The sequence below is a fragment of the Rutilus rutilus genome (assembly GCF_951802725.1).
Source record: "Rutilus rutilus genome assembly, chromosome: 1".
Taxonomy (NCBI): Eukaryota; Metazoa; Chordata; class Actinopteri; order Cypriniformes; family Leuciscidae; genus Rutilus; species Rutilus rutilus.
In genome coordinates, this window is record NC_140209.1 from 47,123,787 (window position 1) to 47,140,855 (window position 17,069).

Below are 17,069 nucleotides of genomic sequence, written 5' to 3' on the forward strand. Positions count from 1 at the left end.
AAGTCCTAACACCAAATTTGAAAGAAAATGTCCTCATGACACTGCAGATTACTTGCTGGTACAGCTTGATATTGTTGTGTGTGCAGTATCTGTACTGAACTATCAGTCAGTAGGCCTAGCCTGTGTCTGCTTTACCACTAAGTCCCTTTCATAGTCTTTGTTCACCATCATTTTCAATGCAGCTTTTCACTACTGCTCACCAGAGCAATATCACAGCAATGATGCAGTGTGCAGCTGCTGCTCACTCTCTGATAACTGTACATAGCTTGGTAATGAAAAATGAAAAAACATAGCTTGGTAATGAATAATGAAAAAAAGAGAGTGAAAAGATGGACACTTTTATTTGTTTATTAAAAGCAACCTACATCCAATCCATTTATACAGCCACACAATCTCACAAGGACAACAGTAGAGCCAATAAGTAGCTTCATTCAGACCATCACACCTTGAAAACTACTGCCCATATGTGCAATGAACACTGCAATAGCTGTGTATTTTCATAACAAGATCATAAATAGCATGATACAAAATGCGAGCTTTCAGTGTATTGTTTGTAAAAATCGGACTATTTATGCGATAATGTGGGTTGATTATCTGACATGAAGGCACTTATGAAAGATCAGTGACTGATCTGAATATTCAAATATTGAATAGAAATATGATATATTTCAATTTACTTCAGTGAGCTGAATTACACAGTTACTTGGATAGATCATATCAGTTTACTTTTTTTTTTTTCAGTAACCCATATCAATAACCTTTTCCATAAGCTACGGTTTACCTAATAGGCTACTGTATTTGTGTGTACATTTATATGAAAGACAAAAAACAAATCTTGCTTTAAGCATGATAAAGGTTATATGTACAAACAAGGTAAACAGTCAAATTATTTCACCTCAGAATAAATAAAACTGAATTCTCAAAAGCAAAATTTTCAGAGACTTAAATTCTGCTTGATTTTACAGGTTTCTAAGAGCTTCTATTGACATTTACATACCTAGATCAAAGATCAAATTATGCCATCTCAAGATGCAGGTCTCAAATGCAGCAACTACAAGTCTTTTACATTAAGTCTGAATTAGAGAGTGAAGCATTTCATTACCCTCGGTTTCACAGACGAGGCTTAAACTAGTCCCAGACTAAAATGCATGTTTGAGCTGATTTGCACTGACAGATCTCAAAATAGTCAGTGCCATTGTTTTTCCTCAAGATGCACACCAGTAATGTTTTTTCTAAGGTAAGTTTATAAAAGCTATGTAAATGTCCTAATTGAACTAAGGCCTAATCCTGGCTTAATCTAAGCTTTGTCTGTGAAACCTGGCCTTGAAGTTTAGATCATTAACGTCAGTGGCCAGACCAGAAAACTCACCATAGTTCTTAATCTAAGTGATAAATAAAATCTTCAGTTTCAAAAGACAAAAAGTTAGTCGTCAGTTTATATTTGCAGTACTTTCTTTCTTTCTTTCTTTTTTTTTCTTTCTTTTTTTTTTTACATTTAGTATGATTAGACTATCTTATAATTCACTTTCCCTCAAAACAATATTTCCATCTGACAACAGCTCTCTAGCACCTCAAAGTTTTCACTTCCAATTGCTTCCAACAGTTCATTCACGGCTTTAAAGCACAAAGCCCAGACATTCAACAAGACGCATTGGGCCTGCTAATAATTTATACTGTTGAAATCAGCAGCCGTCACATCACATGATAAAGAACACAGGGTGTTCATGAAATATAGGCACTTCAACATTTTTATAAACATAATTGGCTGCAACCGGGTAGCCTTGATAACAAATGAATAAGTTAATAACATCTAAATGCCATGAGAGTGTTTATGAAAATATTCCTCCGGAGCACAAACCTCCTAACATCCACCTTTTCAGAAAATACAATAACATTCAGTTGTTTTGAAGATTTTAAATGTACATTTCAGTCAGTGATCAAATTAAAAATTATGTTAACTTTATTTGAGTGTTATAAATTTTACCACACAATAAAAAGTGATCATTAGTCAATTTTAAAAACGGACAATTAATGAAAACAAAATAGTAATAATAAAAAAATAAGCAACCTTTGGGTTGAGGAGATACCAAGAAATAAAGCAAACCAAATGTTCATCAAAAGGTCGAGGCGACTCCACATTCATTTGCTCTTTAATCCTCCATCAAGCACATCTCAGTTTCCTACATCCCATCATCCTTATTTATCTCCAGACCTCCACACTCTTTTCCCCCCGTGTTGAGCTTTTTCCAGGGCTTTAACATACTGGACTTACTGGCCGGCCTTCTCCCTTGGCCTCACCGTCTCCTGGAACACCAGCCGTGAGTGATCAGCTGCCTCTAGCAAGGCCTCCATCTCTGGGCTGTCAATATTGACCAGTTCACCTTCCTCCACCTTTGACACTAGGCCTCCTTCCTGCACCACAAGCTCCTCCTGGAGCTCCTCATCCTGCTCCACCTCCTCCTCTTCCTCTTCCTCTTCCTCTTCCTCAGGCTCGGGTGTTGGTTCAGTCGCACCCCCACGGACCTTCTTGACGTGGAAGGTGAAGGGCGGCACACGGTAGGTGGTGGATTTGGAGCGGGCGTAGACAGTGTGGTCGGGTGTCAGTGTCTTCTTCATCTTCTCTCTGGAGCTACGGATCTTATTGCGGCGCTGGGTGTTAGGGGTCATCTTTGTTCCCAACTTATCCATCTTCTTGCTCAGGCTCTTCTTGGTCTTCTCAAGGTTCTCTCGGGTTCTCAGACGCGTTTTCTCCAGGTTCTCTTTCGTTCTCTGTCGGGTTTTTTCCAGGTTCTCCTTGGTCTTCTGCCTGGTCTTCTCCATATGCTCCTTGCTGAAGGCCTTCTTCAGCTCGTCCATCTTCTGGAGGCCGCTGCGCTTGATGCGCTCAGCACGAGATTCCTCAATGATCTCCTCAACCTCCACTTCCTCTTCGGAGCCGTGTTCTTCCTCGCCTCCTTCACTCAGCACCTGCTCTCCTTCCTCTTCTGCAGCCACTGGCTTCTTAGAGACCTTCACAGGTTTCACCTTGTCCTGAGAGCAGAGGTGAGAAATGTTAAGGAATTCAGATTAGATTAGACCAGGCAAATCAGAATATTCTTGAACTTCTAGATCTGAACATAAGCAGTTGATATTAAAGTGGGCATGAAAAGCACCATTTTATATAAAGTGAATCACAGAGCTGTTCATGTTCACTTTCAGTATGATTAAAATGGTACTGAATATAAAAAGCTAGTATGTCCAAATATGTTTCATAATAGTGTACTCAGCAGCTTTTTTCCTGTCCAAAATGCTCTTTTGACACTTTTTAACAATGGCAAAAAAAAAAATTCTATTAAGTATTAATATTACTGTTGTTTTGTTGTTTGACCGATTGCTTTACCGGTGTTGAATACATGTAGTCCTATATTACCTTGTATGCTTGTATTGACATGGGATTATATTGTTTATTGAAACAATTTGAACCCAAATCAATACGTTAAGTCCATGTATCCGGCTGACTATACACAATCCCTATTCTGACTTAAATTTGGACACTGAATTTCTTGTGAGAAACTAATCATCAGCTTAATAATTGTATTTAGGCTTCAACCAGTTGGACTTCTTTCGTCTCAAGACTTATAATAGCTCTATATTATCACCCCTAAGCCTGTTCTTAACATGTTCGCGTTGAGTCATTCAGTCCTCATTTGTCTCATGCAGATGGACCAACATTTGGAATTCAGGACATGCTATGACCTGTCTAAGTGCTGGGAGTGATAATCATTATGATTACATGCGTGAAGGAGCTTTGTAGTAAGATAATGAACTGATTTTTATGCATCAAGGATGAGAAGATGTCAATGAGATTCATTTGAACTGTGGGCCATTACTAAAATGATACTGAGCCTAAAGACGACAAGTGCAGCGCTCCCTCTATAGGGCACTGGAAATGCAGTGGTTTATGCATGTAAATTAAGAAATACATTTTAAAGCAAATGTGTTACAATGTTTGTTTGGTTTCAATTTCGTTATAAGCCTATACATGTATATTTTTAACAATGTATAAATTAATATGTGTGTGTATATATATATATATATATATATATATTTATTTATTTATTATTATTATTATTATTATTTATATTTTTTTTGACAAATTTAGCTTGGTTGAGTGCTGTCAATTGATAAAAAAAAAAGACTAATTAATCACACTTTTTTCTTTAACCCTTAAACGCATACCTCGGGTCTTTAGTGACCTGGGACGTCATGCACTATCCTCCTCCTCGTTCATTTTTTAAAGTAAGATATCAACCTTAGTATTCTTCAATCAATTCATTATAAACAATATAACATGAAAGAAATAATAAAAAATTTGTACAAATTGTATAGGGTCGCTAACGACCTGAGGTGTGTAACCAGGCTTAATTGTCTGCTGTGATACTACAGCAGGCCTAGTAGGCCTCATGTAAACTCATGTAGGTCTGGTCGTAGTGCATAGCACAGGATCACCTATGAAGCAAAGTACCAAAGTCCTCTGAAGGACTGAATAAATAAAAAGTTCAGTACTTTTTATTTCAGTCTTTCTTGCACATTCAACTAGGACTGTTTAAGTAACCCAAGACAATCATGGGATTTGTCATCAAAATAGAATCCCAGAATTTTCCTACAACTGCTTGCAAATAAATAAATAAACTAAATCAAGAACAAGCACACACACACACACACACACACACACACACACACACACACACACACACACACACACACACACACACACACACACACACAAAGCCATCTACATTTGAGTGAGACAAGAAAACATATCTTAACCACAAACATCATTAAATGGGGATGTCAGTGGATACTTGAACAGGTCAACAAAACAACAAAACTAAACATGAAGAAGCGAAAAGATATTTCAATAGCCTACTTGGGGCCAAAAAATTATAATTCCACAACAAAGTGAACCGAATGTGTTCTACCCATAAAAAGATGCTAAGCATATTGACACGGTCCCAACTCTCCATTCAGATTGTAAGTTGTCATATAATGTTATAAAGCATATGCTATTTGAAAGAGTTTTAACATGGCAGAATCTAGTATAACACACCCTCTGGTGGTCTAAAAAAGAATTGATGCTTTGTGTTTTGTTTAAGCCTAAACTAAAGTGGATCCGGGAGAGTTGCATAAAAACAGGACTCTCTGGATCTCCTGCAGTTTCCAAATAAATATTCTATTATACCTGAATCTGTTCGTTTTTCAGTCTCTAGCCCTGTGCCGATGGAAGTCCTCATAAACTTGCACCTGTCTCCTTATTGTGGAGGCTGAAGATGCGTGTGCGCTTATTTTAGTCTGGCCTTTCTTCTCATTTTCATTTCATCAGCCTCATTCCCTGAACAGAGCTCATTCATACACTCCATAACCATCCATCACTATTCCCTCCTGCATCATAACAAGTACTGATGCTGTGCACCCGTATCCACTGACTGACTCACTGGCTACTCAGAGACAAGAGCTGGACGGAAGATCTGTAGATATTGTGCTATGTGCGAGAGACACCTAATAAACATCCAAGAGGAACTGCACAGTCTTAGATGAGAGCTTTACTTTATGCCTTGGCCGACTCTGGTGACGCCTTCAATCTGAGTTTAGCTACTGTTTGTCTCACAGTCATTTGCAATGTCAAAACAAACCATTTCTGTTTTTATATCCCAAAAAAATGTCCTCATGTGAACCCCAGTTCGATAAACAGCCTAAATTTCCAGCACAAGCCAGAATGTAGAGGACCAGAGATGTTACACAATACTCAATCCAAACAGCCAAAGCCAACAGAGAGAACTCAATGTCAACACACAGAGAACAAGTGAGAATATATGGAAACACTGGGGAGGAAATCACATAACTGGAAAGCCTTTTTTCCCCCATAACAGTTTGCCCGACCACAACAAATTCCAGTAACGTGCTGGCGAGTAATTCAGATTTGTTTTAAAGGGAACACCGAATGGATATTATTTATTAATGGTCGGCATGTCCACCGTATTAGAAAGGTCAAGATCCACCCGTAAACATGAAAGTAAATTATAAACTAATTTGTGTTTTCAACACTGACTATTCTAAAAATCTTATTGTACACTTGCAATTAAAGTACTGGTAAAACACCTGAACCAGAATATATTTCAATTAAATAAAAATAATATAAATATTATTTTTAATGTATATTATTAAAATTAAAAAAAAATTGAATTTTTATACAGCAGTGATTATTTTCATAGCACCAGCTAAATTCCCCAAAAATGAGCTCGTATTAAACTGTGAATGTTAAAATAATTACAGTGCAGAAAAGAACCGTTGGCAGAGATTAGTTGAGACTTCTCTCATAAAACAAACTCCAAACAAAGTTCTCAACAAAAAGATTATTAACATTGATTATATGATGAACTGAGCAGTAAATTCAGGAAACCAAGGCATCTTCTCACTCTCAATGATTTCTATTCAAACGTACGTTCTACCATTCCAAGATGGCAGAGCCGTTGATGAAATGCAGCATCTATCTGTCTTCGCTTAGCAAGCACCGTTTAATGCAGGAAACCATTGTCAGAATAATTGAAATCATTACATCGAGGGCTTGGAGCCAGAGGGGCGTAAGTGGCATTTTGGTCGAATATGAGTTATTGATATCAAAATAAAGGTCTCGATGAGCTCTATCCAATGGTGCCAAAAAGACCTATCTGAGATCAAATTGTATTGAATAAAGCAACAAAACAATAAAGACCTAACACAAAAGTGTGAGTAATGTTTGGAGCCAGAAGGGCGTAACTCCACACTTACGCCCTTCTGGCTCTGAAAAATACATGTAGGTCAGGGTGTTCCTCACACATACGCAGAGTTCTACAATGCTCTGACAGTGGACAGTGAGGAGAACTAAACAAACTAGTGAACAGAAAAGCAAATAAGACGCGACATGATTCTTTGGATGTGGATTACTCACAGAGTAATTGAAATGGTTGAACAGAAAAGTGAAACGAGTAAAAAGAACATGAGAGAACTGTCAGTTGTATAGAGTATTTAAAAAAAAAAAAAAAAATGAATGAATGTAATGAAATAAATTGAACAACTCATGAATTGCCAATCAGAAGTGTGTTTAGCAAGCTCAGTGACTTTTATTACAGTCTGTGCTGTTCAGCAGATGCCCAGAATGGAAAAGTGAAATAAAATATCACTTTAATTAATTATTATTCATACTGCATATTATCTTCGTTATACCGAGGCCACAAGTCAATTGCTAAAAACCACATTAATGTGTACAGTAAAGTACACTTTAAGACAGATTCTTGTAAAAATAATAATTTAATTATTGTAAATATAACAATTTTATTAAGTCTAAAGTTGAGTCTGTGGGTACAGAGCTAAAACCTGAGCCCTAAATTAACCCTTACCAAGACCCAAATACTAGTACAATTTGGCGTTGGTGTGTAAATAAAATGTTTGCCAGTTGACACATTAAATATAACTAACGGGGATGCAAGCCGCTCTTTTTTTTTTTTTCTTTTTTTTTTACTGTCACATATTTTATTTCATTTAGGTATCATTCAAAAGCTTAAGACTCAAAATTCATCTTGTGAAAACTGTTTTGAAATCGGACATTGCGTTACTGAAATGGTACTTTAATTGTGTACCCAGTACTCAATGGTACCCAGTGGGCTCCTCCCCCTGGTATTTTATAATAAAAAAAATTCTAATCTTGGCAAAACGCATATCGTTGGAAAGGTCTGAGTTTCAAGGTTCCATGTTTGCCCACTGTTTTGTGATAGAAGTGATATTGTGACAGAAATGTATTAGATTGTCACAGGACAAGGCATCAAAAAAAAATATTTTTTGGGTGTCACCCGGTGGCTATTTTTGGTACAGCACCTAAACAAAATCTCATAGGAACTTTAATATTTGTGATATCAACTTCAAATGTGGAACACAACTTGGTAAGACAATTGGATTTTATTTTATTGCAACCATTAGGTCTGTAGCAAAGCATTCATGAATTACAACCATTGAATAGTTTGACCATTACAACCATTGAACCAACCGTCTGAATAGTTCATTTTCACGTCTATCCTCAAAAAGTGGGGTGACAGTTATGACTAAAACAATATGTGACCAGCAAAATTCCAATTTTTTTTTTTTTTTTGTGACAGATAAAGCTAGAAGTAACTGCACTATTTCCATGCAAGGAAAGTGGCTATTTAATTCCATTGTCTTGCAGTTTCATTGCTGGTAAGAAATATGTATGGCCAGTACATTTTCTCAATTCACTCACCATTAGCAGCCAAAAAGTTCAATTTGACCCTTGTTTGCAATTATTTAATGCAGAACAAATACAGTAACCATAAACAGCACATTAATGCTGCTGCCAGTGTGTCTGGATGCTGAATAATACCCTTAAAACTCCTGCTCAAAAGCTCTGCACTAAAAAGAATGTCAACCCACACTGTATATATAGACGGGTCCCTGTCCTAACCCCCTAAAAGAGGCAAACAATTACACAGATTAACAGCTATCTGTGGACCAATGCACCATGACAACCGTTACCAAGACAGCGGCAAAAACAGTCGGTGGTTTGCATGACATATCCAGCTAAACAAAATCAGCCGGTGATGGGTTGATAACAGCTGTGTATGTGTGTGATGTTGAAAGGCATGTTAAGGTTGAGACACTGAGCAGCTGTTGAGTTCTGTTGGATTCAGAACAGCAGCTGTACAGCAGAACGCCCACTGAGAACGTGAAACAAGCATGAGTTTAGTATGGGTTTCATCATGACAGGTATTACAAAAATATCATCTCTCTCTCTTGCATAAGAGTCAAGATCCGTGTTTTGTCAGTCAGGACGCCACATGCACTTGTTTTTCTAGGGCCCAAGACAGCATTAACAAATGAATCCAAAAGTCACAACACCGCTCTATAGGATTCTGTCTCTCATTGGCTGAAGGCTATATTAAACTACTCCGGCTGAAACAGGAGCCAGCGGCTGTTTTCATGCTTCTGTATCTGACAGCTTCATAATGTCAAAAAGAGAAAGGCTTTTCACCTAATAACCTCCTTTACCAGCCTGTTTGTACAGATTCAGAATACATATATCCTTGCACACACATTAAATATACATGATCAACAGTTCTACTTGTATTTACAATCACTGCATTTGCTGCCATCATGACACCAGGATTCAGTATAATTGGAATAGAACGATTCCTAATTCGGGTTTATTAAAACTGAAGGTGAGTCTTATCTTCAGATTTTAGAAGTGCATTTCGGCTGTGTCTGGCTCAGGCGCTACAGTATCAAGTGTTGCTCCGTCTTCATCTGCAGCCCAGCCCATGCAAGCGATATGAAAGTATGTAGTAATTCCAGGACCTGGGAGAGCACACCTGCGGTTATCATTTCCTGTATTATATACATATCTATAATGATATACATATTATCTAACATGTTAAAAAAATAAAAGTGACCAGTGACCATCTCTTCTGACGGTTAATAAACACACACACACACACACGGGTGGCAACTCATGCCTCATTTATCCTCAGCCCATTCATCAAGCTTCACATACACACACACGCTCACACTGAACACACACTGCTGTCTGGGTAAATATGATACCCTGAATTCAGTGCAAAAATAGAGCAGAGGCCAACAGTAACGCTGGAGATCACGCAAACCCCTATAAGTCACAACCACACCTCATCATCTCCCGTCTAGCAAACCACTATCCAACAAACACCTCTTAGCATTTAACATTTTCTTACCAGACTGCAATAGAAATGAATGGAAGCCCACCACATAAGATCACGCTTTTGAAAATCATAATTATTATGCCATAAAAAGCCAAAATTCTGACTTAAAAAGTCACAATTATGACATAGGAAGTCGTCATTTTGAATTTTTTTACGATTTACCAAAGCATGATTTTATTATTTAAATTTTTTATAGAAATGACACTACTGTTACAATATCACTGTCTGTGTGCACGAGCAAGCTAATACAAGTTGATGTGTGTCCCAAAAATAGTAAGTTTTGACATGCATGTTCACCGCAGGTGCAGAGCTGCAAACGGAAATAACATTTTAAACAATGCAATGAAAATGTCTTTACATGAGGGGCTGGTACTGAGACGACCAAGAGGTCAGTGGCCATATTTTCACGAGTTCTACTTGTGACTGTAATTACTATTCTGGTACTGACTTACAACATTTCTGAGAATAATGTCAATGGCAGTTCTGAATAAATCAATTAAAATGTCCAACCATAGGAAATATTAATGTGTGTACCCTCTCTCTCAACAGACACACACACACACACACACACACACACACACACACACACACAGGAGTCCAGTTTTACAGGGGTAATTTATGACCTCAGGGATCTGTGATTAGATATCTGATAAATGCCAGTAGTGTAACCTGCTGCTTGAGTGGACATTCCATCAGAGAAGATTGAAACTTAAACTTCATGAGCAATTAAATCCACACACAGACACACACACACACACACACACACACACACACACACACACACACACACACACACACACACACACACACACACACACACACACACACACAAATGAACTCACACACATATAGACTCATACACTACTGTTCGAATGTTTGGGGTCAGGAAGATTTTTACTGTTTTTCAAAGTCTCACCAAGACTGCATTTATTTGATCAAAATACAGTAAAAACTGTAATATTGTGAAATATATCATATCAATTTAAAATAAGCCGGGCCAACAAAAAAAAAAAAAAAAAAAAAAGTTGCTGTTTGGATGTAAATAGGATTTACATGAATCTTGACATTGTCATTCTGGAATATGGCCATGATGTGTCTTCCTACATGAATAATTAAGAAATGAAAAGCTATCAATTAGGATCAGAAGAGCTGTTCCCAAACACATTACATACTAGAAACATAATAATCACAGCAATAATGATCAAGTCATAGACTCTTAAGCATTTGTCTATTTAAATTTAGCAACTTTTTTTTGGCCGGGCAGTGTATGTTCATTCATGTGATGGCAAAGCGGTCATTTCTCCAGTCTTCAGTGTCACATGATCCTTCAGAAATCATTCTAATATGATGATTTGATGCTCAAGAAACATTGCATTTTATGTTGAAAACAGCTTGCTGCTTAATATTTTTGTGGAAACTGCAATATGTTTTTTCATGACACTTTGATGGATAGAAAGTTCAAAAGAACAGCATTTACTTAAATAGAAACCTTTTGTAACATTATAAACATCTTTGATTAATTCAATGCATCTGAAGAATTATTATTAGTTTTTTAAATCTTACTGATCCCAAACTTTTAAAATGTAGTGTATAGTGTCCATTGTCTGTGATAACAGTGAAAATAATTTGATTTACCCTAGAAATAAATAATATTATTGTAGTAAAACCAATAACAAAAATGTATAAAATTAATATATTAAATAAGTGTAAATATACATAAATTAATAATAAAAAAATGTAACAGTAAAACACAAGATGCTCTTTGTATCATTTTTCATTTGTATCATGATCATCAGATTTTATTTTCACTGTACGTACAAGGGCACATTTGCCTAATGGTAAACAAATATGCATATCTACTTATGCATGCATGCAATTATAATATTTGAATATTTACATTAACACTATATTAAATAAAATATGAATAAAAACGAATACGTCTCATGTTTCTCAGCTAATGTGCATTTCTGAGTTTGCTCATGAAAGATACACATGAAGTGTTCTTTGCATGTGATCCATAGATCTTCTCTGATCATCCCTAACAGACCATAATGATCCTCATTAACATCTGCCTGGAGAAATGATGGGAAATAGGGGCACAAGCCAACAGAACACTTTACTAATATACCAATAAATGACCTCACTGACTCCCGTCATCTTCCATCTTTCAGTTAAAAACATTAGAGAGCAGTTACATCACCAGCGTTCCCCGCGCTGGAAGGAAACGACTCGTTAGTGAGGCTAAATGCAGTAACGCTGGTGTAGAGTCAAGTGCTGGAACACACCGAACCTCATCCTGACTATATGTTACACTTTAGACGCTTCTGTTTCACTGCAATGATGTCAGATCACTGACTGAAAGCTGTAACGACACATTCACTGGCACACAATCACATCTGTGGATTTCAAAGAGTCATTAAACACAATTATATAACGGAGAAATATTTAATACCATCCACTGCACTGTCAATCACACTGCTATGAGGAAACCATTTAGGCGACCATGACTGATATCATGCTAATGTATTGTATTTAATACTGTAAAATGTACTAATTCATATTAAATGTATTTTATTTCAAATATATTTATGGTATATTAGCAAATGACATATTAGATCTCTGACAAAGCTCGTTGCAAATGTCCGGTGGTAGGCCTACTTCTAAACCTGAAAGGTTCTCTGGCGGTACGGTAGTGTCATTATGGTATCCTTGCAGACATTACCGAATTCTGCGCTATAATTAGAAATGTAAGGGACAGTTTCGAGGGGGATGGGGGTCTCAGAGGGAGTCTCTGTCCATACTGCGATCCAGCACGCTCCGAACACATTTAATACACAGTCCAGCTTGCTTGCACAAGACTCTCTTCACAGTGAAATGCTTTACCCTACACACTGATCTAGCACTTTAGTAAAACACTAAAGATAGAATCTCTTCACATATGAAGTGTCTGGTGCTATTTTCGGAGCTTTTACACAAAATATTAAGGTGACACTTTTGTTGACTAGAAGTAACTTTTTAAGTGCATCAACTTATTCTTCTAACCCTACCAGTATATACTCGAATGATACTCTAATGATGAATGTACAGGCCTACTCTACATAGACATGTAGGTGCAACGTTACTTATAATCAATGTGTTAAAGAGACCGTCAAAATAAAGTGAAACCAATATTTCAGAACATAAACATTTGCTAACCTTATTCACTTACTGCTAAAAGAACCTTAGTTCCACAATTTAGATTAACCAAACACTAAATGTTATGAAATAGCACTGCCAGGATTGGCTATTTAAATTATGGCATGGCCATTCTTTTCCGGTCAAACATACCTCATGTCTATGTAAATTAAACGTATAAAGCCTTAATGCAAAAAAAAAAAAAAAAAAAAAAAGGATTTACTTGGAAACAATTTTACTCAGAAATTGCTAGTAAAAAAAAAAAAAAAAAAAAATTGAAATACAATTTTCTAGTAAAACATACATAATATTTGTGTTATTTACAATTTGTAAAAATGTACTTGTATTATATATTAGTATTATGCAAATTGAGCAGTTACCTAATTTGACAATTCAAATAATGAAGCTTGCTCTTCCTACTCAATTTCCCTCATGAGTAAACTAAACATAGAGATGTTCATGTAGAAAACTCTTTCATATTCTATTGAAGTACAGTAAGTTATGATAAATAGTGTGAGTGTAAACCATATTGCATTGAAAGATATCAGACTGGGGTGTATGATAATACTCAAATCTGCAGAAATCAGCAAATCTATCTTAAATTACAGCAGGATTATAATTCTATGGACGGGTAAACAGCAGTTAAGCAGAAGATATAGCCGAAATACAAATCTTAAATGTCTTCATTCTATACCCTCAAACACCTGCCAACTATCTTCTGCCAAAGCCAACTCTCTCACACACCAGAGAGAGAGAGAGAGAGAGGGAGAGAGAGATTAAGACATTAAGGAAAAAGTATAGGCATTCTCTTTCTGCAGGCAGTGTACAATTACCTTTTCTATTTTTCCAGTAAGCACATTTACCTTGCTTAGACATCTGTGAAAGAGTGCAGTGCATCATCTGGAAAGCATTGCAGTCTATTATATTTGTGAATAATCTATAATAATATTATAAACCTCTTCATCCTAATAGACTGTTCAAAACTTTGAGCGAAGAAGAATTATAATACATTTATTCAGCAAGAATGCATTAAATTAATCAAAAGTAACATTAAAAACTTAAAAATTATGTGTCAAATAAATGCTGTAAGAAATGTTTCTTGAGCATCAAATCAGCACACTAGAATGATTTCTGAAGGATCATGTGACACTGAAGACTGGAGTAATGATGCTGAAAATTCAGCTTCACATAAATAAATTACATTTTAAAATACATCAAAATAGAAAACACTTATTTAAACTGTAACAATATTTCAAAGTATTACGATTTTACTGTATGATCAAATAAATGCAGCCTTAGTGAGCATAAGAGACTTCTTTTAAAACATGCTTTCTCACTACATCTCTCTGCCGTGTGGTGTGTGTGCTCTTTTGAGCTGTATTACATTTCTACAAAGTTCAGCTAGTTTTGACATGCATGTAGTATTTGCAGTATACTCATGGAATGTGCTGACCCAGCGTTTTTCAGAGGTTGCTGTGAGGTGAGACCGGAACCTTTGAAGGTTCACTTAGGAGTGAACTGACACTTTATGATACTGAGTGGGGAATTCAAGGCCAAGCCTTGCAAAGGAATCCATGTGTACTCCATAAGAAACCTGGGAAAGAGGATTGCAAATACACTCATGCAGCAGACCAAAGCAAAACAACATGAACATGCTTAAAACACTTAACTGAAGTGTTTAATTGTGTTATAAAAAGCTAACTCAAAGGTAACAATTTATAGATTAAGGGCGTTTTCACACCTGAAAGTCTTGCACCAAGGTCCGAACCAAAGTTCATGTTTTGATACATTTTATACATTCGGTAAGTTTTGGTATGGTTTCACATTGCAATTATGCGAGCGCACTAAAGAACTTTACATGACATACTTGCGTCCTGTCATCATCATCTATGTGGGCTGCATCTTGACATTGATTGGTTTGTAAAAGGACGTGCGTCTGACGTCAGCGTGTTGTCAATTCGGCGGGTAACTTTGACAAGAATTAATGAACAGACTCATATCGTTGCCACTATACTATTATTATTACGGCATTACTACCTGTAGCACCAACTATACTCAAGGCTAGTTCAAGGCTCGTCCTCGTTGTGCGAACATTTTACTGTCGCCGGCAGGAAAGCAGGAGAAGACTGCAAGCAATCCTGTGAGAACCACCGGAACTTCCTGTAAAGGGCCTGAAAGTCCGAAACATACAGAAAATGCTTTCACACAATAAACGAAGCAAACCTTTGTTCAGTTTGATCCGGACCGAGACTACCTCTTTTCGTTTGACCAGATTTCGTCTGTTTGGTCCGGACCGTGGTCCGGGGGGTTTCACACCTGTAATTTTGATTCGGATCAAACTGAAAAGTCTGAAAATCCGGACCAAACAAGGTAGGTGTGAAAGGGCCCCAAGGAACATATGGTGGTCTAAGGCACTGCCATTTTTACTATGACAAACAATGTGCCCATGCTAGTTTCTACAGCTGTTTTAAAAAATGGGTTACCTAGACTAGAACAGTGAGGAAAAGATCACAGATCAGCTGGACTCAAGCTTTTATAACCAATCAGAATTAGTTCCAGTTCCACAATCAGAAGGTACCCCTTTGGTTAGAGTTGAGAATGGTAACAAAAATGCTTTAAGTTCAAACCCTGCAAGAAGGGATCCATGCAGCTGAGGAAGTCAAATAATTCCAGGTTGCTCAAGGGTTCCTTTACAAGTCACTTTGAAAGCAAGTATGTGCTAAAAGACTAATTAGTACCCATTAGTTAAGACAAATGAAAGGAGATGGAATGCACTCCTTACTAACCTGGAAAATGAGCACTTTGAAGTTCTTCCTCTTGAGGAGCTCGTGTTCATTGTTCTCTAGTTTCTTTATCTGTCCCACTTGCTTCTCCAGGTCCGTTCGCACGCTCTTCACGTTGACGTTCACCTTTCGCACCTTGTCCAGGAGCTTGTTGACGGTCCCGGCCGTTCCAACGTGACTCTTCGCCAGCTTGGCTAGCTCCGTCTGGATGCTGCTCATGTTCTTCTCCATAGTCTCCTGCTTGGCCTCGAGACCTGTCTGAGTGTGCTGGATCTGGTCCACCACACCTATGATTTTGTCTAGGAGTGCCAGGACCAACATGCCGGTAGCCTGGGCCTCAGACTTCTCGGACTCACCGGTGCCACCTCCATCGAGTCCCGGCCCCAACACCAGGTCCACCTCCTTCGCTGGGTCACCATCGTCATCATCATCATCGCCTCGTTTTGATTTGAACACTTTGGTTGTCGTGGCAGGTTTGGTGGAAGCCGGCACCAAGGCGACCTCCTCATCATCATCATCATCAGAGATTTCGGCGAAGATGGCACGCTCCAGTTTGAAGTCTGTGTCGGCCATGGCTCGGTTTCAAGTATACACTGATGAATACGCACAGAAGCTTACTTGCAGACAGAAAGCAGAATCACGCACACACTTGGCTCGGTGTGAAAGAATGCAGTCCCAGGGTAAAAATAAAGCACTAAAAAAAGACTTGAATGACAGTAGACACCCAATGATGACTCCAACTTGCAGGCAACAACCTTCGGCAACTCTTCGAACCAATCTTTTAACAAATCTTACACCTGTACTATCTACTACCACTACGTACTACTCTCTAGGTTTGCTAGAATGCCTCAAACTTTTCCTCCCTTCCTCTTTCCCTCGTCTACTCTGGGACGTCAGCCAGTCGGTGGAAACAGACTCTCTTCTCCAAGGTGTGCGCGAGTGTTCATGTGGGTAAGGAAGAGTGTGTGACCACAGCTCCCTGTGAATCCCGTCCGTCAGGTCTTCCCTTTCCCTCTTCAGTCCAGCCCCCAACCAAATCACTTACTGTAAGGTCACACCCACACTGACCCTTTAAGGGGAGTCTCCACCCTCCCAATAGAGCCTGGCAAGGGACACACATACACATACCCACCCACTCACTCATTGATGCAAGGGTATGAGACAAACAGCTCAAATTGATTCATGAGTCATTAGAGCGTAAACCTGATCCTGAAAATTACGATCAAAGATATGTGTTATTGGAATCACCATAGGAATTACAATAAATGAGGTAGATAGGACGCACTTGTAATCGTAGCACAATTATGTTTTAAACTTTGTGTTCCAAGAGTGTTGATATTTAGTCCAACAG

At 37.8% G+C, this 17,069-nt stretch overlaps 1 protein-coding gene across 1 annotated transcript; it reads right to left on the reverse strand.

Moving 5' to 3' along the window:
• Window positions 1-338: 338 nt before the first annotated feature.
• On the reverse strand, window positions 339-16,740 carry cavin1a (caveolae associated protein 1a). The gene is made up of 2 exons (XM_084430047.1): window positions 15,722-16,740; window positions 339-3,030 (listed from the first exon to the last, which is right to left on the reverse strand). The coding sequence occupies exons 1-2, from the start codon at window positions 16,289-16,291 to the stop codon at window positions 2,269-2,271; spliced, it is 1,332 nt and encodes a 443-aa protein (XP_084286173.1). The 5' UTR covers window positions 16,292-16,740; the 3' UTR covers window positions 339-2,268.
• Between the last annotated feature and the right edge of the window lie 329 nt (window positions 16,741-17,069).